At 37.8% G+C, this 27,522-nt stretch overlaps 1 protein-coding gene across 5 annotated transcripts in view; it reads right to left on the bottom strand.

The window, feature by feature from the left end:
- The window catches only part of LOC121314344 (uncharacterized protein C8orf34 homolog), a 150,807-nt gene extending 123,901 nt beyond the window's left edge, over positions 1 to 26,906 (bottom strand). For 4 of the 5 annotated variants that reach the window (XM_041247485.1, XM_041247487.1, XM_041247484.1 and 1 more), the window contains exon 1: positions 26,576 to 26,906. In XM_041247485.1, coding sequence (XP_041103419.1) covers positions 26,576 to 26,710 — 135 coding nt within the window. In that variant the 5' untranslated portion in view covers positions 26,711 to 26,906. Of the gene's footprint in view, positions 1 to 13,025; positions 13,087 to 26,575 lie in introns of all 5 variants that reach the window. The other variant, XM_041247488.1, reaches the window with a different exon arrangement.
- Positions 26,907 to 27,522: the final 616 nt, after the last annotated feature.

Below are 27,522 nucleotides of genomic sequence, written 5' to 3'. Positions count from 1 at the left end.
TATTTCTGAAAAGCCATCATGGGTAACTGTGCACTCTGTGCACTGTTCTGGATGATGCCATTTGATTGACACCTTCACCATGTCACAAGCCACTAGTCACTTCAAACCATATACACATAGACCTATCAGTACAGCTCTGTAATTTGGACTTTTGCCTTTTTCGAACGGCCCTTAATTTCCCAACTGCAGGGTCAGAACTGGGAACTTATGCTCTGACAATTGATAGCCAGTTAATCCCTTGGCCACAATATAAAATCAAGCAGCTTTTGCTGACAGGGTTAGTGTGTTCAGTGGCAGAACAAGAGTCAGGAGGTGAAATAACCATAAAGCAAAAGAAGCCATAAAGACTGCAATTGGTACTCGTTTTAGACTAGCACGATACTTGTTTTGTTCCGTGTCTGTTTGTCTGTTTGTTTTGGCCGCTGTGCCACTTTGTTTTGTATCAGTGTTCTGTTTTGTTCAAACCTTTTATTGTTTATTTCTTATTAAACCGTGCATCAACGCTTCATATCCGTAGTCCTGTGTGGGAGTTAATTTCCTGGTGTTGGAAAACATGGATTGAAAATTGATTAGCAGTTTGCTACGCATGTGGACTGGCAGAGCTATACTGGTGTTTTTTTCTGAAAAGAGACTAATATTGCAGATAGCAGACTGTTTGGTTCAAATTGCATGTACTGCTTACAATTGATAGAGACATTGCGTCTACAAGTTTCTTGCCCAGCATTGACTGCAAGCTAAAAAGATAACAATGCTGTGGACCAGAAGGGGCCAGGCTGTAAGACTTTGGAATGCAAAGCATAAAGGGGCTAAAAGGCTCCCAGGGACTGGCATTGGACCCAGAGGTTCTCAGAGAGATCGAAAGAGATAATGCCACTGGGATCAAAGGGGCAGATTTATGGACCTTTTTTCTCCAGGAGTGTGAAGAATGCACTGAGTTCAGAGGTTGTCACACTAGACTACTCACACACACATACATACAGACACACACACACACACTAAATTAACAGAATAATGTGTTGTACCTTGACCATTGGTTAAGTGTCAGAGAAAGGGGAGGTGGACCATCTATACAGAAGGGTATTTAATGTCATGCAAACATTGTAATGTTGAGTATTGTTTGTCCTTTACCTGGGACCAGACTCCCTGCATATCTCAATAAACCTGGCAACTGACTGAAGAAAAGGACTCTGTGCATTTTCTTGAATCTACTTACTCACCATCTATTTTTTGTAAGTTACTTCATCTGGTCAAATGTCACCCTTAAGCAATCCAGGCCACAGACTCGTATTTTCTTTTCTTTATATTTATTAATATACAGCAATGGCCAAAATGTTTGCATCACCCAATAGAATTAACTAATTTTACTTAATAAATTTGAATAAAATCTGCTGAATAATGTTGTTAACATTCAAGAATTAAAATGTAAAACTGACAAATTAAAAAATGTGACCAAATCTAACATGAAATACTGTACTACTATTATGTCTTCCGATAGACTTTTTGGATATCATTATGTAGTTGCTATGATTACATGATGTTAAATAAAAGATGCAAATTATGTTAAAATCTTTTTTTTTTTTGGTCTAAATCCTAATGATTTCCATTACATGAGAGTAGATGTTGAACTTCATGCTGATTTGAACTTGACTCTCTCCAAGATAAGCACCAACTAAGACTAGTGGCCAGCCAGCCTGCCAACCCTAGGGTGCCACTGCGACCAGGACTGGGCGGGCAGCCACCAAGTCCCCATGGCATAGACACCAGGAGCAGCTTGCCATCGGGACTCCAACATGTTGGTCTACACATAACCCTTAGCTCACCTCCAGGATTGTAGAACAAAGCACAAAACAAAAGAAGAATCAAAAGAATGGCTTTCTAAACCCAGGTGGCCAGGGTTAATTGATAATCAATTAATAAATTAACACCTGGCCACCTGTTGCACATTAAACTTCAATCAGACAGACAGATAAGTCTAACCTCCCAGCCCTGCCATATCTAGTATACACTTTGCTTTTAAAACTGACAAATTAAAAAATGTGACCAAATCTAACATGAAATACTGTACTACTATTATGGCTTCCGATAGACTTTTTGGATATCATTATGTAGTTGCTTTGATTACATGATGTTAAATAAAAGATGTAAATTATGTTAAAATCTTTTTTTTTTTTTTTTTGTCTCAATCCTAATGATTTCCATTACATGAGAGTAGATGTTGAACTTCATGCTGATTTGAACTTGACTCTCTCCAACATAAGCACCAACTAAGACGTAGCTTTGCAGTAAACTAATGTGATCCATCTGCATCTCCATTCATTTGTGCTGTTTTCCATCTTATGAAGTAGATATCCTTCTGTCTGGTATTGATTGCTGAAGTGTAATGTTGGCTCCAGGGATCAGCTCATTTTGCCTCCCCAGCGCATCAGCAAACACAACGGCTGCGATGCTGGCTCCAGGGATCAACCCAGTGCAGTCTCCCCAGCGCATCAGCATGACAACCGTCTGGATTGAGCTAAGTAGGGTAAAACTCTAGGTGATGCAAAGCTTTTGGCCATAGCTGTAGAAGCTACAACTTACTAGTGAAGAATATCGAGGTATTGTACTAAAGAGCAAGTGGTTTATGTAAGGACATCCTCCTCAGGCGAATAAAAACCCTATACTATTTATTTATGTATTTACATTTTTACAGCACCTGTAACCATTAAAGCTCATTCAGTATTTTGTTTATACCACAAGTATATTTTTAAAATAAACAGCATGTGTACATTTTTTTTTTTACATGAAATCAGTTTATTCCGGGATTATTAATTCAGAGAATATTTTAACTTGTGGATCTATTCCTTGACTCTGATTAATTCTGAACTCTGTTTATGGACTCTTTGCAGCCTATGGTCTTTTTAGGCAAGTCAGACACAAGCAGATTGGTTACAGGCGTTTCTTGACTAAACAAATACGTAGTGGTTTAGAAGATCGAATACACAATATTTCTATAAAAAAAGTAAATAAATTCTGTCATAAATCCATGCCCATCCATCCATTTTATGTCACCAAGGGCATTTGATATCTGCCTCTGCTCATAAATGGCAACATTTGTCTCTACTTTTACTTTATGAAAGTACATAGTTATGTGCTTGTTGAAAAGTGGAGAGCCGCACCAGTCCCCTGCAAGTAAGGGAGAGCCGCACCAGTACCCTGCAAGTGAGGGAGAGCGGCTCCAGTCCCCTGTAATAAGGGTAGACTACACGCCGCTCCCACCTCCGCCGCCAGGAGACTACACGCCGCTCCCACCTCCGCCGCCAGGAGACTACACGCCGCTCCCACCTCCGCCGCCAGGAGACTACACGCCGCTCCCACCTCCGCCGCCAGGAGACTACACGCCGCTCCCACCTCCGCCGCCAGGAGACTACACGCCGCTCCCACCTCCGCCGCCAGGAGACTACATGCCTCCGCCACCTCCATCGGCAGGAGCAGAGCAGCAGGAGCTGCCTCTGCCTCCGCCACCTCCCCTCCACCGGAAGGAGCAGAGAAGCAGGAGCTGCCTCTGCCTCTGCCTCCGCCTCCTCCACCAGCAGAGGGTGAATGCCTGCTGGGTCCCTGTCCACCAGCACAGGGTGAATGCCTGCTGGATCCCTGTCCACCAGCAGAGGGTGAATACCTGCTGGGTCCCTGTCCACCAGCAGAGGGTGAATGCCTGCTGGGTCCCTGTCCACCAGCAGAGGGTGAGTGCCTGCTGGGTCCCTGTCCACCAGCAGAGGGTGAATACCTGCTCGTATCACTTCCCCACTAGCAGAGGATGAATGCCTGCTGGTATCACTTCCCCCACCATCACGAGGAGAGGAGCTAGAGCTGCCTCTGCCTCCATCACCATCAGGGGGAGAGGAGCAGGAGCAGAAGGACCAAGACTAGATGCATAGGCTGCTGAGGGAAGCACGGGGAAGAACCGCCCGGCCGCAGTGGCCGAGAAGAGGGCCAACACCCGCATCCCAGCTTGTCCTGACTCCCTGCCTCGCTTTGCCCAAGGATGCCTTCTCGCTTCGCCCAAGGATGCCTGCCTCTCTTCGCCCAAGGATGCCTGCCACGCTTCGCCCAAGGATGCCCGCCTGGCATCGCCTGGGGTTGCCTGTCGCTCCGCATCGCCTGGGGTTGCCTGTCGCTCCGCATCGCCTGGGGTTGCCAGCCGCTCCGCATCGCCTGGGGTTGCCAGCCGCTCCGCATCGCCTGGGGTTGCCAGCCGCTCCGCATCGCCTGGGGTTGCCAGCCGCTCCGCATCGCCTGGGGTTGCCAGCCGCTCCGCATCGCCTGGGGTTGCCAGCCGCTCCGCATCGCCTGGGGTTGCCAGCCGCTCCGCATCGCCTAGGGTTGCTGGAACTGCTTCGCCAGGGGTTGCAGTCAGCTCTGCTTGGCCACAGGGGTCAGTGTGGCCGGAGCCCCACCAGAGGGAGCTGCCGACTATGAAAAAGGGGGGAAGAGGACAGGAGACCACCTTTCCCCGCAGCAGTTTTGCTGGACTTGCCCCGGCTGAAGGAGTCAGTCTGGGAGCTGTCGGCACATCTGCTGACAGCCACACCATTGGCAGCATTTCCGCAGCCAGTGGTACAGCGGGAGGAGAGATTCGCCCCATTGTCAGCACGTCTGCTGACAGCGTGGCCAGTAGCAGCCTGGCTACTGGCAACATTGCCGCCCATCAACCCCTTAAAGTCCCTGTTCTTGGCCCAGGACTTTGAGCGAGACTTTTGGGATTTTAAGGGGGGAGGTGGCCATTGAGGCCATGTGTGCTTACAAGAGGGAGTATATGTGGCAAAGTGCCCGTCCCTGTGTGTATTTTGTGTTGTGTGTTAATGTTGGTGTATAGTCATTGGTACACGGGATATAAATGGGTCTGTGTAACACGAGTGTTTAAAATGTTTACTTGTATTTAGGCACGAGGATTGCACAGCAGTTCACATGCAAGTAAAATGTAATAATATGTGAGCACGGGGAATTGCACTTTATTAATTCACGTGCAGTTGTACCGCGACTCCAATTGAATGATTGATTAGCAATCGAGTCACAGTACAGCTGCATAAAAGCTGCATGTTTTCACCCACTCTGGGTTTGGTGTATTCGGTGAGTGGAGAACAGGATTGGAGAAACCATTCGCTCAGCTCCACCAAACTCTACCTCTCGTTGTTTATTTCCTGTTTCTGGTCTGATGTCACCCACTCTCTGTGACACCCTCCTTCATTCTTTTGTATCTTAAAATATTATGTTACAAGTACAAAAAATAAAGAAACAAATAAAAAGGTCTTATTCACAATGAAATTAGTGTTTATTTGAAATAAATAACATTTTTAAATGTTGTCATGGCGAATCAAGTGCACAACTAACCTTGGCTTGTACATGTTTCAGTCAAAACTGCTGGACGAGTGGGGTGGGAGAGGTGGACAAAAAAATGACAGCACAGTATTTTTTTTTCAATACTGTTCTCGGTTAATGTTGTTCCCAGATGCATTGAATTAACAGCAGTGCAAAATAAAGCATAAAACATCTGCTGTAAAGCTGTGTGCTCAAAGTGGTCTTAACAGAAGACCTCCACCTGTGGCTTTTATTATACTTTACATACTTTCCTTTGCCATGTTATAAATAGTGCTGTTAAAAAAGAATGCTCCATTACTATTTAAGGTCTCTTGTTATCCATCTTCTGTATCTTCTTCAGCCCTTACTTAATCTACAGAGACCGACTGTCACAGGCCATTCTAATAGCCTACAAGATTAAGGTATTATTATGGAAATTAGCTTCAATCTTTCATATTGGTGAAGAGCTCAATCTGTCTTTTACCATTTAATAAAAAAAACTACATGGAGGGCAGGGGTGTAGTTAGGAATAGATTTTTACAGAGGCAAAAAAATCAAACTTTTGTCTAAAAAAAACAAACAAAAAAAACTGCAGATCCTGTTCATGACGCCTGGAGACTATTCAAAGCAATAGTCGCTAACTCTTTTTACCCAGTGACCTACCTTGGATGATGTTTGAAATTTCATGACACATTTTTTTTAAAACAACTCTCCCAGCAAAACAACACCAACCTACAATTACTTTATTCACACTGTTAGGAATATGTGATATTAAAAGGACAAGAAGAACAGAACTTATAAATATGAATAGGTAGATGGGTTTATACCTTCACTGAGATTTTTTTTTTTTTTAAACTGGTATTAAAACAGTACTTCCTTGGATTGTTTTCTCCAACAAAAACATTAGGAAAATAACTTTTTTTTTTTTTAAACTGCTGTTGCCAAACAGTGAATTTACAAATAGAATTACCTCCAATTCTTCTAGATATTTTATTCAATACAGTAAAACAGATGGATATTCCATTTTCCCTAAGCACAGGTCATAACAGAATCAATAAGACAATACAATGTTGTAGTTAAATATAGACTTGACTTTATGACATCACATTTTTCCATTAACCCAATCAGAAGAAAACAAGTTTCTTAATTGCAGTTATACAAATCTCTTATCAGCCCTTGAAGTATCTGGCTCTGTCCATATCACCCTAAAGGGGCTAGATTATGACCCCCTATGACAAGCAGGCTGTAGCAGTGACATCAGACCCGGAAGAAACACTCAGTACTGCCAGGGGAAATGTGAATTGAGCTGTTGCACAGTTTAATAAATTAACAAATAAAAAGTTTAAACAGACAACAAAAACACTTTTAAAAGAAAACACTGTGTTGGCCAAAACAGACAAACAAAACGGACTAACATTTAAACAAACAGGGCACAAACACTACGCACAAAAATAGTACGGTGCTGGTGCTTCCAGCACTCGTAGCAGTTATTTTCTTTTATTATTATTATTATTATTATTATTATTATTATTATTATTATTATTATTATTATTATCATTATCTCGTCACTCTCTCCCGTTCCTTTGCCCTGAACACACAACCACGAGTGAGTGAAACGTGCATCTATATATACTGTTGTGCCCGGATTAAATTACTAATTAATTATTCACTAGAATCCCAGAACGTGAACTAATTTGTGCAATCCCGTGCTCACATATTATTAAATATTTTAAATGCACGTGATGTGCAATCCTTGTGCCTAAATACAACTATATATTTTAAATCAGTACACACAACAGTCTCAACAGAAATGTAACCAGAACGTATGCTCAATTTATGAGTTGCACTCTAAGACCTAACAATTCATTTATCTATAAATAAAATGTTCCAACAGATGACAACATAGAACAGTAAAGAAAGTAATGTTAGGGATACTCTGGCAACATAAATAATTTGTGTGACCATTTATAAATGCAGAGGTCGCGTTATCTTTTAAAAATGTGCATTTGTCAAAATCTGCCTTTTCAACCATAACAAAAAGTTGTAGAACATGTACCAACGTCTCTGCGGGTAGCTGTAAGCATCATGACTATTTACAGTTCTGTTGTTTAAAAGTTCTTAATTTTCCTTTTAGCACCAAAGTCAAAAAATGACTTGTGCTCTTTCCAAATTAAAATCTCAAGAGTTTCCATTGGAATTGTCATGTTTCAGATTATCCTCATGTAAACGAGATTGTTTGCTAGTATGAACTCTGTTCTGACACTCAGCTAAAACCCTGCTCTGCTGGTACACAAGATACAGGTATCGCAATTGCAATTGTTGCAAGTTTTGCAAAAGCAGGAAACAATAGTTATAAATAAAATCCCTGCGGGCCTCATCCATGGTCTTAAAACCATGATATTTGAGCATGTGTTGTACTTGTTCAAATTCTTGGCTGAGAGTCAACAGGTAAGGCCAGTTTCAGATGGATGCTCCAGAAGCGTGCTGAACTCAATTGAAATTAAGTACCCGTTAGAGCCGCACTTCATTAAATTCAGTGAACCAATTGGTTTCATATTGGCGAACCAAAAGAGTATCACACTTATTCCAAAGGTGTCTTAAAGTCGCATCATAGACAAATGATGACATATGGTTATTGTAAAGAGAACAGTAGGCCTACACAGCGCAGTTTGCTCGGGTCAAACTAACACACAGCTAAACAAGTTTTAATGACATTTAACCGTCATTAATGTCTCCTTTATTGTAAAGAAAATAATAATAATAATAATAATAATAATAATAATAATAATATAATAATAATAATAATAATAAATCTGAATATAAAAGTTTTTCAGTCTTCAGGAGTGTTTTTACCCTTAAGAAGACCATGATCTATCTGCCGCACTACCTGGCTAGTCACCGGGCTATCTCCAGTTTCGGAAGCCGTAGTGCCAAGGACTGATCAGCGAAGAGATTCCCCTTGTAGAAGCACGATTTTCGGTCAGTTAAAAAATAGAGCTTGGTTCTGCTGCTGGGAGTTGGGCTATGATACTTTTTTTTTTTTTCCAACTGCATTTCTATTAAGTCAAGCTACAAGAACACAAATCACAGCATTCACATTAAGTTACAAAGACAATTGTTGAACTAGTCATTGTACTGTTGTTTTATTTCTGTTTAGATTTGCCTGAATATGTAAGAGGATCAAAATAAATTGCTCAGATGAAACTAACAGAAGTCTATGTTCATGTCCATATTTATGCAAACGAGGATTGATTTGCATGGTTTATTTATTTACTTATTTTAGTAATATGCTGTGATACATATATGGGTATAGATGAATAAATTAATGAATTAATTAAAATGTAACACAGGTTTAGCTAAATCACAATACATATATTTTAAATTCAGTTTGCCTTAGGCCTATATTACTCAGGATTTTTTTTTTTTTTTTTTTTTTGTAGACAATATTTAAAAAGTTCTTAAGAAGAAATTTAGGACGATCTTAAGAAAAATTGAACTTAAGAACAATCTTAAAAAGATTTTAACTATTTGCTTACATTTTAACCATTTGCTTACAAACTAAGTTTTGTCGGGCTCTGCCACGATTGACTAGCACTGGGGATACACAACACTGCTTAGCATACCATTTGTGTACATTAGTATAAAGTGTAGCTTAGTGCTACATGGGATACTGACACCTCTGCAGGTTTTTTTTTTTGATTTGTTTTGTTTTTTAAGACGATGCAGGGAGTACTGGAACCATTTTGACACATTTCATTGCATAAATTATTTTCTAATATAAATAAAGTTATTGGATAGGAATGAAAATGGAAAATATTGTGTTTTACATCTGCCTTTTAGAAACACTGCTGTTATTGTTTGCATTTTATTAAAATGTCCTGCATAGTTTTTCTCTTAATTGACTGTTACTCTGACTGGTTATGGATTAAAAGTATTTTATTATTTATTTATTATATTATAAAACGAAACCCAGGGTTACCATGTTTAGTTAATTAATTGGGTGTGTGTGTGTGTGTGTGTGTGTATATATATATATATATATATATATATATATATATATATATATATATATATATATATATATATATATATAAATTACTGTATATGCATAAAATGATGTAATCAATTTAATATGCATAATAGTTTTTAAAGCGTTACTTGCAAAGTTACACAGTAATCCACAGCCCCACATGTATTACTGCGGTTTCATTTTTTACCCTTTCATAACGTCGATGAATCGATGCAGAAGCTTTTTTGGAGAACGACATATCGATAATGAAAAATTAGGCATATGAAATTTATATACAGCCTAAGATAACAATGTTATGAAGAAATGGCAAATAAAAAATAATAATAATATATGAAAACATGTCAATTATATGCCACTCTTAAAAATGTAACTCGGCACATTATTTAAAAAAGATATATTTAGATAGATATATTTTTGTACTCTCTTCTTTTCTTTCAGAAACGTACCTAGCTGACTTTTACTGAGGGGGTGGCCTTTGCTGCCTCAGTGTATGCTACGCCCCTGGAAGGTCTTCTCAAATGTACACACAATGCTGTTTGATTAATACATGTGTTATTCTAGTAATACTGAAAGAAACGTATACAATTCTTAGACTAATCTTTAGTCTATTCTTAGACTAACGTTTGTCAAATTCTTTTTTTATTCCAAAGCTTATTTATCACCCATGATGTGTGAATAAAAATATCAAAACAATTGGGATTATTTTGCAGCAACACAGACCGTAATACATGCTAAATCAAAGGTGAGGTAAACTCTACATGGTGTTCTACAACAATTTAAAATGACACAATCGTTGTGTCATTGGCCTAAGTCCAACTAATAGGAACATTTAATGTTTTTGTTTTACATGAATTTGCATTCAACAGTAATACTAAAAGTAACCCCACGCAATAACTGACAAGACTCTTGACTTCAACACATTCATATTCAAAATAAGTGCTGCTTTCCTCTGTGCTACTGAAGCAACATTATCAGGACAACAATTAAATGTTCATGTTAAGTAGTGTCCTCTAAACAATAATTGTGCTGATAATGTTGGTAAATTACATCAGCTCTAAAACACAAGCTATCAGAAAAATAATGTATGGTACTACTTTGAGATTCAAAACCATTTTCTTCAGTGGCAAAACATATTCTTGTAATAAATTCCCAGGCACCCTGTGTTCCTAGGACGCTTGAGCATATTTCAGAATATATCATAACATTTTGTAATACCTTTGTCTATAGGAATATTTACCATCAAGCAAAATTACTTGTTACAGAGACATCATTATGCCAAAATGATATAAAACTTTCTTGAGCACAATTTGTCTGTTGAGTGATTATGATTCTCAACTCCACAACCATGCAAAGCACTTTAAAACTGTATGTGGTGCACGCAGCTGAAAAAGCAAACAAGTCAAAAATCTCAAGTAAAAAATTAATGTCTTGCTTGCAAAAGGAAAACAAAAGAAAGAAAACAAAAGATTCTACAGAAAGTGCAAAGTGACAAAGTTATATCGATTCCCATTGCACACAGTTATGCTGAGATGTGAGGTAAACATGACAAACATTTACAGAGCAGACTATTTTGGATTATTTAGAACAGCTTTGTCAAATAGAAAACGAATATGTGTTTGCCTGTTTCCGAAGAGATTGTGAATTACTGTCTTTTGATTCTGTGCATCCAAAGACTTGTAATTAAAACTTTTCAGAATTACTGTTTGGTCTCAAACTGTTGTGACATGAATCTCAAACTGTTGAACCCCAACAAACTTATCGGAACTGGAGCAATTTTCCTGTGAAGAATGGGCAAAAATTTCACCATCCTACTGTGCAAAGCTATTAGAGACCTATCCAAAAAGACTCAGCAATTGCAGTAATTGCTGTAAAAGATGCTTCTACCAGGTACTGACTTAGGGGGCTGAATACTTATGCAACCAGTAAATTTAATTTTGTACATTTTCTTTTTTTGCTGACATTTTACCTCCTCCTCATATAACAGTGTTCAGTTTAACCACTACAGCTTTGAATAAAAAAAAAAAAGTTAAAAACTAGGGATGCACCGAATCCAGGATTCGGTTTCAGTGAACCAAATCCAAATCCTACATCAGCCCAAACACACATCCTCCAATGTGTACAGTTCTTCTTTAAATAAAAGACACAAATCCGGTATTGAACATAACTGTTGTATTTAATAACCAGGATTCAAGAACAAGAACATGTTTGTTGAACTCTGTCGCAGCTCTGAACTCCCTAAATTACTGGTGGCACATGCTCTAAACACGCCACGCAGCTGCTAAATTTAAAACATTTTTTTTCCTCATAGCTCACAGTTCAGTTGAAATGGGTGGAAATGTTATAAAAGAAAATAGTGGGTTATGGCAAAGATGCAGCTCTCCTTTTTTATAAAGATAAACCGTTCTGTATTTTGACATTTCTGTTGTAGGGGGAGGGGGCTAGCGGTAAATTGTGTAAGTTTCAAACTAAAACCTTATTCAGGAATACATTTCCATTAGGTAATAATAATACTGTTAACTAAAAGGCTCAAAATTATAGCTTGTGCACGTCCCTTGCTAGTAGCTGCCAGTCTGTTTTTCATTCAACAGTTTCCTTCAGTTTTCTTGACAATTTTTGTATGATTCGGTATTCAGCCAAGAGATGGATTCGGTATTCAGCCCGAATCCCAAAAACTTGGATTCAGTGCTTCCCTATTAAAAACTACAAAAGCAGGAAGAAAATGTATACATGGAGAATATCTCCAAGTTAAAAAGAAGGTCTAAACTCTCCATAATATATAGTTTTGGAGCATCTAAAATGTATTCTTTACTAGGCGTTTTCGTGTATTGCGCTCACATGCACTCAACACAGCAGCTTGTAAAGTAAGAGATAACACAAGACAGGGCATGCTTTGTGTTGCATTCATTTTCTATGTTAGCCGCAGTGCTGGTCTCAATCTCTCTGTAAATAGTGTTGACATAAACCGCAATGTTAGTCTTGTTAGTGACCAAACATTTAAAAATGTCAATCATGTATTTTTGTTGAAATGAAAACTTTAAATGATATCACAACAATATGTATATTTACTTCAAGTTTAATATGTTGTGTATTGATAATGTATTAATTGAACTGTGCTTCGCTGTCCATTGTACTATTTAAATGTAGGGTAAAAAATCCTCAACAGCCAATTGTCATGCAGCATCAGACATTCCGATTTATAATATAATATAATATATATATATATATATATATATATATATATATATATATATATATATATATATATATATATATATATATATATATATTCACAGTGGACCACCATCACAAACTGCTTTACAGAGGTAGGCTGCGAACTGTGCATTATATGCACAGTCACTTACAATAGGACATTTATAAATAAAGATTATAGCTGGAGATTTGTAGCTCCAGCTGTGCTAATACATCATGGATGTAGTGTAACTAATTCACATCAATGTTAAATACATGTTAAAACAGATATATACATATTCTGACAAACATGAATACATAAATATTCTGATAGATTCCTAAGTCACTGGACAAATGGATTGGACACATTTATTAATGGATAAACACAGAAGTTACAACTGTCCCTACAATTACATTTCTTTCCTTTCATAATAGATTCAACAAGACAGCATCCAATCTCTCTTTCACTTACTTTAGGAGCCTGTCAGGTTTTATCCATTTGGTAGTTGCATATATGCCAACTCAGCAAAACACTGTTGAGCAAGGAGAAAAGACTGCACTTTATATTCATGAAACAAGGACTTTCAAACCATTCTGTGAAACTAATAATATTTCAAGTGTTTTTCTGTGTCGTGGCTTGACTGAATTTTAAGGTACTGAATTGAAGTCAATAAAATACAACTTCTAAAGCAACGAGTTCAGCAAACATGGAGAAACATATCTAAAATTAAATGTCTGACTTTCTTCAGAAACATTAATGGATGGTTCACAGAACAGGAGCAAGGGCTGTGTGGAGTACGACCACCGTGAATTGAAATAGGAGATAAGTTTCCCCTTTGGCTCAAGGAACCAACTGATTGGTCTCCAAGGCTATGAAACAACTGATACTTCCCCCAAAGGGAGATTAAGAGTAGGATAGCCAGTGAATCAAAGAGAAATCTAGAAGTCACCCTGGTTTACAAGGGTCACCTATGCTTAGGGAGATCTGCATGGTCGGACTTCCAAGGCTGTGTAGTGAGCTTCAATTCCCTCGCAGGGAGACAGGAATGTTGAAAAAACAGAAAGAAATAAACATGGGGTCTCCAGAGAGGGAGACTGTCACAGATGAAAGCAGATATTTAGGAAAGAGTACATGGTTACTTCCCCCAAGGGGAACCTAGATGGGAGTGAACGGGAAAATGATTTGGCCGGAGATCCCCTCTGACTCGCAGAGAACCATCCTGGAGGAGGACAAGACGTGGCTGGGCCTCTAAGGCTGGGAAGTGAGCTTCACTTGCCCCCTGAGGGAGTCCACTGTAGAGGTGGCACAGTGTAGCGGAGGAGGAAAGGAGGATAGAGGAAAATCAAAAAAGCAAGGCAGAGGCGGAACACAATGGAGGAGGAACCCAAGCTACTGCCCCCTAGACCACACTAAAAGGGCTACTTTGGAATGGAATTCGGTCATGGATTAAATTCAAAAGCTGACAGTATAAGCTCTTAAATACTAAATCCTGTTTTATTTTACTGAAAACTGGAAACCGGATGATCTAAGTCAATGGTGACCTTTGTTGCCCAGGGCTTGGTTCTTATATTATTTTTTTTTTTTTCCTTAGCACTGAGCCGTTTGAGAAATGTCCTATTTTCTTGCAGAATTGAGTAACATAGTGAAAATAAGGCAAACTTGAAATATGTGGGCGGCAAGGTTTAACTTCTCAGAAGTAATCCTCTGCTTTCGCGTAAAAAAATACTTTTTTCCATACAGTGTTGGTTATGTCTAAACATCACCGCTTCACAAGGCCATTAAATGAACTGAATGCTTTGCTTGATATTGTTTTGGTTCTGGCAGTTGATCACAATCCTGAGACAGTATATTTGTAAAATCCCCCTCAAGGTTTATAAAATGCTAAAGTATGTCAAATGAATATAGATTTATAGTATTTCACACAGTTGCTTCAATTTCTTTCTTTTTTTTCCTTCTCATAATTAAACACATGCAACCTTTCTGGTAGTATTTTATATTTTATTTAACAATTTTTGCAATGCAGTTTGATATTTATTTTAGATTTATTTTTAAATACTATACAAACGCATAATAAAAATATTATCAATCAATTCAAAAGTTGTGATTACTTGATTAATCTAATAAACTATTGTCTCACAACATTCAACAACAACAAAAATTGAAAAAAAAATATTTTAAATAGTTAATATGTAGTTATATTATGCAGGTAATCATAGATCTAATTTCATAATCTGACACCACTTTCTACAACAAGCATACTGTGGCAGTAAGTACTACCTTCAATCATAGGGATTCATTTAGGGGAATTGAATTTGTGTGTCAGTGGCGGCCACCTATCACTCCAACAACTGCTTGTGATCTTTAAGAAAGCCTGTGCTGCGTTTTCAACCTGAAACCCTCTGTGTCGCTCTCATTTCTCAGCGGATACCCACACAGTAACAGAACACCTGTTACACATACAAAAAAGAAGTTAGCTAAAAACAGTTTTGAATATGTCATTAAGTAAAAATGTGTTGTACACTTCACCTGGTATATTTTAACACTTTCAAATGTCATTTAAATGTGCAAAGCTTCTATATTGTTAATCAGAGGCAACATTTAACAGAGGAATGTTACAAAGGAGGTGCAATAATGCATGGAAGGGAGGTGTACAGTTAAAGGGAAGTATGGGACTTGTTTTAAAATAATACACTGTATGATTTATAGTTATGGCATAAAAAAAAAAACACAAGTTAATTTTGAACTTTAATGAGATTGTTACAAGATGATATAACTATATACCATTTTATGTGCTATTACTCACGTCATTTTTTTTAATTCCCCATTTATTTTTCTTGACACCTTTTATAGCATATGTGCTCAAATAGCAGGTCCCTCAGTGATATAATTTTCCCAAGCAGACTATAAAATAAAAGACCACTGGTAATTACTAAAAACTTGGTACCAGATGGCATAGCAATCTTATAGAAAATTAAATGATTAGATTTTCTCCAGCATGGTTATGGGGGCAAGTAAAGCACTGTGCACCCTAACCCTACAGTTTATTTGATGATAAATCCTATCTCACGCTCGCCCACCACAAACCCAGTCTACTACTTGACCAACTTGATGCTCCTCTGGTTGCTCCTCCTGCCCTCTCCTCCTTCTCCCCTCTCTCCATTGCTGATGTTTCCAGTTTACTGTTGAAATCAACTACTGCCACATGCCCCCTGGACCTCTGGCAGACTAACCTTGTCCTCTGTGCTTCTGATCTTGCTCCCTCCATTATGCACACTCTCAACCTGTCCCCAGACTCTGGCTCGGTTCCTGCTGCCCTTAAGCTTGCTCGAGTTACGCTGGTACTCAAAAAATCCTCCCTTGACCCGGCTGACTTATTTAATTTCCGCCCCATCTCCAATCGCCCTTTTCTCTCCAAAACTCTTGAAATGGCTGTAGCCAGTCAGCTGATGAAACATTCCATGGATAACAATCTGCTTGTATCTCTACAGTCTGGCTTCCAGCCGCATCACAGTACTGAAACTGCTCCTTTCCGGATTGTGAATGATCTCCTGCTTAATGCTGATGCTGGTGCTCCCTCTGTGCTTGTCCTCCTTGAAATAACAGCTGCGTTTGACACCATAGATCATGTCATTCTTCTTGACCAGATGTATGCTGGGATCTCTGGAATCTGTCTCTCCTGGATGTCCTCTTACCTACCTGGCTGCATGCAGTCTGTTTTCTGTGCTGGAAGCAGTGGTGTTGCAAACCCAGTCACTTGTGGTGTCCCCCAAGGATCTGTTCTTGGGCCCCTTCTCTTCAACATCTACATGCTTCCCTTGGGTCACCTCATCTGCCACCACAGTCTCATGTTTCACTCCTATGCTGACGACACCCAGCTCTACTTAAAACTTGACCCTGGTAGCCCCTCTGCCATAGTCCGGCTCTCGGCTTGCATTCAAGACATCGAGGCCTGGATGTCTGCCAATTTTCTTCAGCTGAACACTAGCAAATCTTAACTCTTTCTAGTAGGATCTAAAACTCAACTTAATAATCTAAATATAGTTGCCCTTAACCTTGGAAAGTGTCTGCTGCTGCCTTCCCCCACAGTACGAAGCCTTGCTGTACTTCTTGACAGCAACCTCTCCTTTGATGCCCATATCTCCTCTGTGGTCAAATTTTCTTTCAGTCCGTCCCTACCTTTCCTTCCCAGATGCAGAGATACTTTGTCATGCATTTGTGTCCTCTCGACTCGACTACTGCAACTCTCTATATGGTGATGTCCCGGCACACACCATAAACTGACTGCAGCTAGTCCAGAATGTCATTACCAGGATCCTTACCGGATGTAAAAAACATGATTACATCACCCCCTGTCTTGCCCAGCTGCACTGGCTACCTGTAAAGTTCAGGATTATTTTTAAAACTCTCCTGCTCACCTACAGTGCCCTTTATCACACAGGTCCTGAGTACCTCCTCAACCTGCTGACCCCCTATGTCCCTGCCTGCAAGCTAAGGCCCTCCAACTCTGGGCTGCTTGTTATCCCTTGTTATGCTTGCACCAGTCTTGGAGAACACTCGTTTAGCTTCATGGATACGACTCTTTCGAACTCTCTCCCAGCTTTGGTGCATGATGCTCCCACAGTCGCTCACTTTAAATCAACTCTCAAAACCCACCTGTTCTCTCTTGTTTTCCATGCTCTTTAAGCCTGATATCTTCTGTTAGCTGCTGTGTTGCTGCTACTATTTCACGTTATGTTACTACCATGTATTATGCACTTTCCACTGTATTTAATGTACAATTTCATGTAATACGGTTCTATAATGTATTATGCACTTTCCACTGTATTATGCATTGATTTTTTAAAATTATTATTATTACTGTATAACATGTATTATGCATTTCTCTGTATTTAAAGTATTATGGATTTTCTTGTTAATACATTTTGTAAAAGTGCTTTGTGACGGTGGTCCGCTATGAAAGGCGCTATATAAAATAAAGATTGAGTGATACCCAAATGCATTCTGAAATGTCTACTGTACATAGGATTCTATGAGTCTACAATAAAAGCTTTGATAAAATCTGTAAAGATTCAAGACAGTTATCGTAGATATTGTGTAGAATGTGCTCATTAGTAAAGGTATTTCATTTTGTTTCATTGTTTAATATTGTCAAGCTTAAAGAAAGCTTATGTGAGCATTATTGTGGGTGGTATCTTAGACACAACACTGTTTTAAAACATTTTTTTATTGGTTTATTAGAACTTTAAAATATGCCTCTCGTCTTGAGTTTGTTTGTTTCATTAAATATTGTTACAAATTTATGGAAAAAAGCTTTTATTTAATTTAATGTTTTAATCTTAGCTGGCTATTAGTAATGTAATTTATCCAAACAATGACATGTAGAATACAAAAACACACGGTCCCTCTAGGTACTGTAGCACACGCAAGTGTGTGCTGGGAGGGAGTTCACTTAAATGTGCTGTGTAAATAGAGTGCAAAAAAATAAATAAAACAGTATGAAGGAGAATCTAAAGTCCCTTTCACACTGGCACTCCTACTCAGGTCCCTGGGTCGAGCGAGACAAAATGCATGTTGACCGTTTATAAGCTGACTAAATAACAAACAGCCACATCTATGTGAAGGGTTCACTTCCTCAAAGAACATTTGTGTTTATTCTGTTTAGCCATATTTTTGTTGATTGAGACACAGCACGAGCCAGATTGCAACAGGGACGAAGAAACATTTGCTCTAATCAACATTTGGGCCAACGGTTCAAACAGGGTTGGCCGATTTAAATCAAATCGATTTAAATCACTGATTTAAATAACTTGATTTTGTTTTCATCATTTTCATTTACTACCTATTTTATATAGTTTCTCAAGGAAAAGACATGAAAAGTTATTTTAAAAACCTTTTATTAAAACACAAACATCTTAAACTCTTACTGTCTAGAAACTAAAACTCTTAGGGCTGTATTCAGATCACAGCACAAATGCGGGTGCAAGTGTGAAAGGCGCTTGCCCCTGATTCTGTGGCACATAAATGGAGCTAATACGTGAAAGAAAAAATACTGCACTGAAATGGTATTCTGAAGGTATGTCTTGCCCTGTTACAGAGCGCCTGCCCCATTATTAACACATTTGCCAAATCGATTCTGATGCAGTGGGGTCCTAAACAGACAACTGAGCACTGTGTTAAACCCCGATGAAACCAGCTTTATTTAGTGGTGCAATCAGGAACTTTAACAATTGAACACACTATAAAAAGCAAAGTAGTCCTGAGTAACAACTGCATGTGTTTGACTTAATCTTTCTGTGTCACTCCAAACAAAGTAAAAGAATGACTGGGATGAGTGAGGGGTAATTTTCTCTGGCGTAGTTCACATATTGTAGTTCACATGTAGAGGATGCCACAAGGATAAATCATTTGCTTTATTTATGTATTCATTTAAGATTTGAGTAGTTTAGTTTGGTATGTAACTATTCACAAACCACCATTTCCAACAACCTTAAAATATACAGTTTTGAGGTACTGTAGATAACTACTGTAGGTAACTACGGTACTACAAAAAAAAAAAAAAAATCAGATTTAAATCAAATCCTTTTTTTTTTTTTTTTTAAATCCAAAAAATCGCCAACCCTGGGTTATGTACAATCAGTTTGATATTCATGAATACACCACTTGTGAATTAATATCTTTTAACTACATTATACCCTCTGTTTGCACAATATACAGTACATGTTGTATCTGCATACATCCCAGGACATGTGTGTGTTCTTAATCATCATTAATTTCTGGTTCTGCACTCCTGTTTATTTGGCATATTAAATAAAGTATTTTCCCTGAGCACAGGGGGATAAGGGTGTGCATTAGTAATTTCTTCCTTAATTAAATATTTAAGACATGTTACAGGCTGGTCCACATTCCAATTATTCATGTCTACAGTACAGCCAGTCCCTAACATTACTGATTAACTTTTTAATTGTAAGCAAAGAAAACTTGCTTAGTACTCTTTGGGGTTATAAAAGATCCAACAAAGTCAATGAATACAGTGTCATCAACACACATTTAGCACTGCGTTAAGTGGCTGAACACCCTTTCTCTGTGTTTGACGACCAACTCAGAGTAGCCAAGTTAATAATACTTATTGCTGGTTGGAGTGCAGAGTAGAGCGAAATATGCTGAATCCTTATTTCATAGCAGTTTCATAAAATAGATTGTTTTATTTTATTTTTTGTCTCTTTATATGATACCGCTAGATTTTTATTTGATTTAATATGCTCTACTGTACAAATATTTGACACCAGCAAAACTGTCACAAAAACAGTTAAGTAGAACATATTGCAGTGTTGCACAGAAGAATCGTGATACAAATTATTTTATTTTTAATACCATCTGTCAAGGGTTAAATAAAAAAATCTGAAGTTTACACCAGTACTTTAGCAGTTCGTTATTGGTGAGCTGACATTACTCACAAATTGCCAGTTACAGTATATTGTAGAACTGAACAGAATGTAAGCCTAATATAAGCACTGCAGAGACAATTCCCAGTTAAGCAATACTATAAGGTAAGCATGCTCAAACAAGAGACTTTACAAATTGTTAACCTAAGCAGATGCATAATCTAAGGTTTGTCATATAAGACTGGATGGTTTGTAAGAATACAGCTGCATACTAAACATTAGTCACGTGACCTCAACATGGCAGCCATATCAGGTCAGAGGTCAATTTAGCATGATGTTTTTTTGATAACCCTACAGATATAAAACCACTGCCTCAGAATAGATTCTGAGACCCATTGACTGTGTGTGGTGGTGGCAGTGTTGCAAAAAAAAAAAAAACCACAAACTTGACCTTGAAAAATCACAGAATACACCCATGTACCGAAGCCAAGTTTCCACAACAAAATTTCAAGTTGTCAGCTAAAACAGTAAATGAACACTTTGATAAATGTGAGTTTAATTGCTGACTTCAGCACAGACTACCCTGTGTTGCACTCAAGTGCTTGGTAGCAAACTGAGCATACAAACAAAACCTTGTATCTCTGTCACTGTCCGAGGTACTGAAGTAGCAGCTGCAATATCTTCTTCACTTCCTCACTGTTTAGCATTCACTTTTTCATAAATAGTCAATATCATACATCTCCTTGCCTATAATTACAGTGCATACTGATACACTGGCAGCTGGCGAGGCACCGTTCACATATCCAAAAGTGATATAACAGGATTGCTTCCAGATTTATTTGCTGAAGTTTTATTGCCAGCATGTCTGCTCCTAGCTTTGTTCAGCATCATTACACTGTTTACTGTCTGTCTGCTTTTGGTCACCAAAAAATGGATTCTTTAAACTTTAATTATATACTTTCTATTCTGTCACCAGTAATGAAAAAAGTAATAGTAGCGGAATACATTTACTAGGAATAGCAGAGTAGTATTCCAGAAAATGACTAAATAAATGGTACTTTTCAATGAACACTGCAAGAAATAAAAACTAACACAAGCTACACAACCGAGCGGTGATAGATTTCTTTAACTGTGTGATGAACAAAAACAAATACATAACCAAATTTCATGCAAAATTTTATTAGACTTGGTATAAAGAGCTTGGCATATATTTTACTTATGTCTGAGACTACTAGAAGACCATAATTCAGTTTATTTTTTATTTTGAGATGAGAAATAAATCACACTGCAATGTCTTCTGAAGGGCTGTTGGTTTCAACAATGGATGTTGATTACTTATTTTAATTTTTATTTGATATTGAATTACTGCACCTAAGCATGTAGCTTCCTCACAGGGGTCTTTTAATAAGGGTGTCTTGAAAACATTGCAGGTACTTGTGCACCAGGTGGGACAACTTGGTAAAATCAAAGCAATATATCCCTGTGACAGAAATACGAGTTCTGGTGATAAATCTCCCTCCCTACCTGTGAGGGCGCTAAAGAATGGGAGAAGAAGTATCTGGAAGGGCTGGCCTGACAGTTTGTTTCCGGGACTAGGAAGTCGGTCAGCCTGGAAAGAAGCGAGACCGTATTGACCTGAAAGGTAAACGAGGGGCAGCTGTAAGTAATAAGGCAGCTGCAACCGTTTACCTAGATGTCATGCGGGATTACATATAGGGGCCAGGGTAACGCTGATCTTTTCTTTCGTTTGGGTTAAACGGTGGGAGAGAGAAGGACTGAGACAGGAGCTCTCAGAGTTTAAAAAGATATATGTGTTGTGTGTTATTTCTGTCTGTGTGTCATTGTCTGTTTTTTGTCGCACCAATAGACAGTTAACGCACACCTCCGGAGCTGTCAAAAGGAAAGCACTGTCCAGAGCAGCAGTGCACTGAGCACCTGCACGTTTTCATTCACCCAGGACTGGTGACTGTGCCATTGTTTCTGTTTAGGACTGTGCCCTTGTTTCCATCATCCCCATGCTTTACACATTGTTGTGTATTGCCGGGGATTTATTATTTGACGGTCACCAGACCTGGAAAAAGAGCAATAAAGCACTTATTCACTGAATCACCGCTGTCTGCTTATCACTCCTGAACTGCATCACCGCTACACCTGTTCCCCTTACCAGCCACTTTGCCATAATCCCATAAAGGGATAGACCGTTCTCATGTTCTTACAGAGTGTTGGATTATCATGTAGGGGATCAACCTTCCGGAATATTTGGACAGCTGATAATTTGGACAAACTGATATTTGTAAACATTTAAAAAATAAATATAAAAACATTAGGCCATAACTTACAGTAGTACAAAATGCCAAGAAAGAGAATACAAGTGACTTTCGTGTCATGAACCTAAAATACTTTACTCAAGGTAGTGTTCCGTGGCATATTGATACCTACGGTATATCATCATACCAAAATCCTATGATACCTAATATCAGGGTAAAACCTAATTGTGTGTTTTTAAAACAATGTGAACAAAGCTTACTCATTTCTGCTAAGTAGTGAACAATTACCCTGCGCATTCTGGTAAAATTAAATTACTGCAGCTGTAACGGCGAATGCCAAAGAAACTTGGTGTGGAAATATTTTAGATTTCAGCCAGATGACAACGGCAATCTGGTTGAAGTTGGACAGCCAAAATGTCAAAAGTGTTTTAAAGACGTGAAAAAAAAAGGGAGGGAAACACCACAAATTAACTGAAACATCCGTAGCCATTTTAAACAATGATTACAACATAATCATATGGTTACGCGATTAATTGCTAGCATTTTTATTGGCTAAACTTGGCTAAAGTTTCTCGAATATATCGCTGCAGAACGAAGGCTCGCATAGCGTAGCTCTAACTGGGAGCTCACATAGGGTAGTGCTGCATGCATAACTTGTAATTTACATCATGCTTCATCACCCTCAACACTCCTACCATGTGACCATACACACGGTGTGAGAGGGGAAGAACACTAAACATAGTGATTAACCCTGTGAGAATTAATTGGAGATCCACGGCCAATACCCCACAAACCTTGGGTTTATGGTTAAGTATTGTTACCGGTATTAAATAAACTTTGTTTTAGTAACTAAATTCATCACCCTTATCATGTGATCGGGCTGCAGCATATAATGATGACGTCTATTACAAGTTGCGCAATCAGCACTACCCTGCGTGAGCTGCAGGGCTGCCAGATTGGTGGTTTTTCAGCCAAATATGGCTTGTTTTTAAAACATCTAGTGGGTAAATATCGTCTTGGACGATTTGGCTGTTTTTATCACGCACGTTTTTTTTTTTTTTCTATTCCTTTTGATTTATGAGGTCATTATCAGGGCAGGACTTCAGTCACCACAATGATTTACATACTATACCACGCTCCCCCTGGGGCGTGACTTTGTTCTGAAGCTAAGCATCCAATAAAATGACAAATCACATAAATGCCCACACTTGCATTCAGCAAATCCGGCTGAAGAAAATGGTGAACCCGCCTACTTCTTTCCTCAGGACTGGTTAATATGGGGATTCTTACATATGATTGACATTCGTATGCATTTGACCGAGGTTCTTGTTTAATTGTAAAATAAGGTGTGTTTTGGGTTTTTTTTTTTTTTTTTTTTTTAATTAAATTTTATTTTTTAAAATGTGTAACAAATTAAGAACAGTGTCAGTACAAATATACTTTAGAATTCGTTAGTTTATTTATTGTTTTATAGACTATACACCGACAGTTCAGGACAATTTAATTTGAGTAAAAAAGAAAAAGCATTTGATCTCATCAAATAAGAACAGCAGTGCCTGTACTGTAAACTGTGAGAAGAAAACAAGAAAAGCCTGTATATAAATAAATAAATCATTTATTACATTACTTACCTGTTTTTTTTTTTTTTTTTTTTAAATAAATATGTTGCACCTATGTATGCTTTTATAATATATATGTGTGTGTATGTGTGTGTCTTAAATGTAAGTACAGGTTTTTGGCTGGTTTAAAAAACACAATTTGGCTACTTTTGGCTAGTTACTTCCAAAATTAGGCACTGGTGAGCAAGTCTGAGTTCTGCAGCAATACCCCTTCTCTTGATCTCCTGGAATCAGGTTTGAAGACGCTGTTCCTGAAAGTGGCTTTGTGTTACCAGGGCTTAAAAGCAGCAAAATTGGTCCCCTGTTCAAGGGTGCATTAGTCGCCTAAAACATTTTTGAATGAAAAACCGAAAACATGCATATAGTCGCAACTCGACATGTAATTTCAATTTATCGTTCAAGAGAGTAGACATCATATATCTATATATATATATATATATATATATATATATATATATATATATTTTTTATTTTTTATTTTTACTGGTACATATAATTAATATTAATAATTAAGCAGTTTTGACAGCCGTGTGTGTGTGTGTGTATATATGTATACATATATACATACACACACACGCATATTATTATGCACATATATGTTGTGAAATATTTCACTTGTTTCCAAGGTTCGATTGCCCCTTTTCAGCAGACTCAGACACAGACACTGAAGTTAAGCACTTTCGTGACGTTTTTATTATTTACAGGAAAATAAAAATAAATAAAACAAAAACCTAACTTCCCACAGAGTTCTAACTACACATTTTTTCTCTCCTGTTTCTCATTACATCGGACAACTAAGCCGTTTTCCAATCACAAAACTTTTTACAGGTTATTTCACATACAAATGATATACACAGTACCTTGTTCTATTACCTACCGCCTCTTGATTTATATAGATAATCAGCCCCATTATTATACATGACTTTATAATCTACACAAACCATCTTGCATTAAAATATCAAACAGAGTTACACAATCACGCCGTTTTTAAACAGCAAGACTCCTAGCTTCTCTGATAAAAAAAGTGTTCCATAATGTAGGCGCCTTATAAGAAAAGGCCCTTCCTCCCATGCTATTAGTATTTATCCTTGGAATAACCAAGAGCCCTGCATCCTGAGACCTAAGATTCTGCTTAGTAATGTATGGGATCAGCAGCTCTTGTACATAGCTGGGTGCAAATCCATTAAGGGCTTTATAAGTAAAAAAATAAAATCTTAAAATCCATTTGACAATGCACAGGAAGCCAGTGTAAGGAGGCCAAGACAGGAGTAATATGTTCACCTTTTCTGGTTTTAGTCCTTCAGCAGCATTCTGAATGAGCTGCAATTGATACGCCAAATACTGGAATCCCAGAAAAAAAATGCATTACAATAGTCGATTCTCAATGAAACAAAGGCATGCATTAGCCTCTCAGCATCAGGTGCAGAAATAATAGATTTAAGTCATGCATACAATTTGTGGGTACAGTGACCTCCACAGGAAGAGAATAAGGGTGTGACCTGTAGTGAAACATACTCTTGCCATATAGATACTAAAGTCCAAGTTTTTTTGTTGTTGTTGTTTGAAACTAAATAGTTCTGGGTGGGGTGTTTTCCAGCAGTATAACATTTATATAATTGTGTTCCCCTTTTATTTATTTATTTTTTCTTTTGCCGGTATTCTATACCGTCAGTTATTTTTCTTATCGGTATGTATACCACCCCACTTTAACCACTGGTCTTTATGATAAACTGAAGAATGTGAAATATAATTATAAAAATACCACTACAAGACACCACTTCATGTGAACTCAATGTAAATCCATTTAAGTTGTACTTGAGTTGTGAGAAACATTTATTGTCAAAACATCTATTGTCAAGACTGTATACATGCTATGTACTTGCATATATTATATATATATATATATATATATATATATATATATATATATATATATATATAGAGAGAGAGAGAGAGAGAGAGAGAGAGAGAGAGAGAGAGAGAGAGAGAGAGATAGATAGATAGATAGATAGATAGATAAAAGGGCTATTGCTTGAGTTTCAAGCTGAAAGCCTTTGGAATTATTATGAATAAGCGAACACTCTCTGTTTCTATTTAATACTAATAGCATACCAGTAAATCCAATCTCAAGCATGCTATTAAAATAAAACCACATAAATTACTCTGACATTTTCACCTTAGCATGACACTTCATTTAATCAACATTGCAGTCTGTGCTGCACCTAGACGGCTCTTATTGTGTGCAAGGCTAGTGTTTGTGGAGAACATGTAATTACAATAATTTAACTCACCTTAATTATTGGCTCGTGTATCACATTACAGAGGCTTGTCTTCTGTCCTCCCCTTTGTATCAAAACAACTTAAATGGATTTACATCGAGTTAAATATAATTGTCTTTTATACCGTTTAAAAAAACCGGAGGAAGAAGCATTTAAATTGTGCGGTTAGAAAATGAACTATCCGTATGGACTGTACATATTGCCTGTGTTCACCAAAACAAAGGTATATTCTGCTACACTTGTGTAAACGGCAAACAACTTCAGTTCAAAAGCATAAACATGTATATACAGAGATCTGTATTTTTTCAAATGTGTTTATTTCGTTTCAAGTCTTTTTCCCGTAACATGAATCATTTTAATACACACACAATTTTAACAACCAGTGTGTTTGCACAGGTCATGGTGTACCACAGCCCCTGGCACTACACAGCATGAACGTTTTAGAATGCATAAAAGTTGCTTTAAAACTCTTACCTCAAACAGAGGGCCAATTTTGTTATTTTCCAGGTATGATTGAATTCTTGACTGCTGGTGCGACGCCATAAAGAAAGTGCGGTTTCTTGAATGCACTTCACAAAAAATTGCACCAGCTGGCAAAAGCGAGCACATAAAATAAGATTTCAAATAGAAAAGAAAACAAAACGAAGGAAAAGGTAGTACACGAGAGAATCGTTTTACAGTAATAACTGGGATATGTGTTTTAATATCTGTAAGTAACTGCAAGTTTGTTTCACAGAGGGAGGCATTGTTTAAACTGTACACTGCGCGCTGCTCTTGGTTACTGTAGAACGGTCTTTTACCTTTGCTGTTGTGGAGCTGCTCCCTAGCGACGGCTTCGGGTCTAAAGCCAATAGTACAGATGCTTATTTAATAGTGAGTTGCCATCTCTTGCTTGTTGGCTGTTCTTCAGCTACCCGCATTGGGGAACAAACTCCTCCTCTTTTCTCTTCCTCCTGAAAAACCTTATCCACGGTTCAGGTTATTTTATTTTGGTTTCGATTTTGTTTTTCTTGGTGGATTTATTTATTTATTTAAGTAACCTAGCGAGGTAGTATTTATTTATTTATTTTGGATTTGACTCTTAATACTAAAAACCCGTTTGCAGGTCTTGCAAAGATAACGCCAATCAAAACAGAAGACCATTACACTAGTCAAGTATACTAATACTTATGCATAATGGCATTTATTAAATAAAAAAATAATTATTACTTATCCATAGTCTGTAAATGTATCTAGTGCTGAAAGACTTAATAGTCTTGTAACCTAATATCAGTAAAAAGTTTACAGATAAATCGTACTGTAGTTCCAGGTTTTCCGTTCTTGTGCCAGCTTCATATTGATGCAGGCAAGTGAGCAGGATAGCTAAACTTTGAAATTTTCTAAACAAACTGTCTTAAATTTATTTTTTAAATTTCTTGTCT

Source organism: Polyodon spathula, chromosome 4 (assembly GCF_017654505.1).
Source record: "Polyodon spathula isolate WHYD16114869_AA chromosome 4, ASM1765450v1, whole genome shotgun sequence".
Taxonomy (NCBI): domain Eukaryota; kingdom Metazoa; phylum Chordata; class Actinopteri; order Acipenseriformes; family Polyodontidae; genus Polyodon; species Polyodon spathula.
This window is presented reverse-complemented; position numbering and strand designations above follow the sequence as displayed.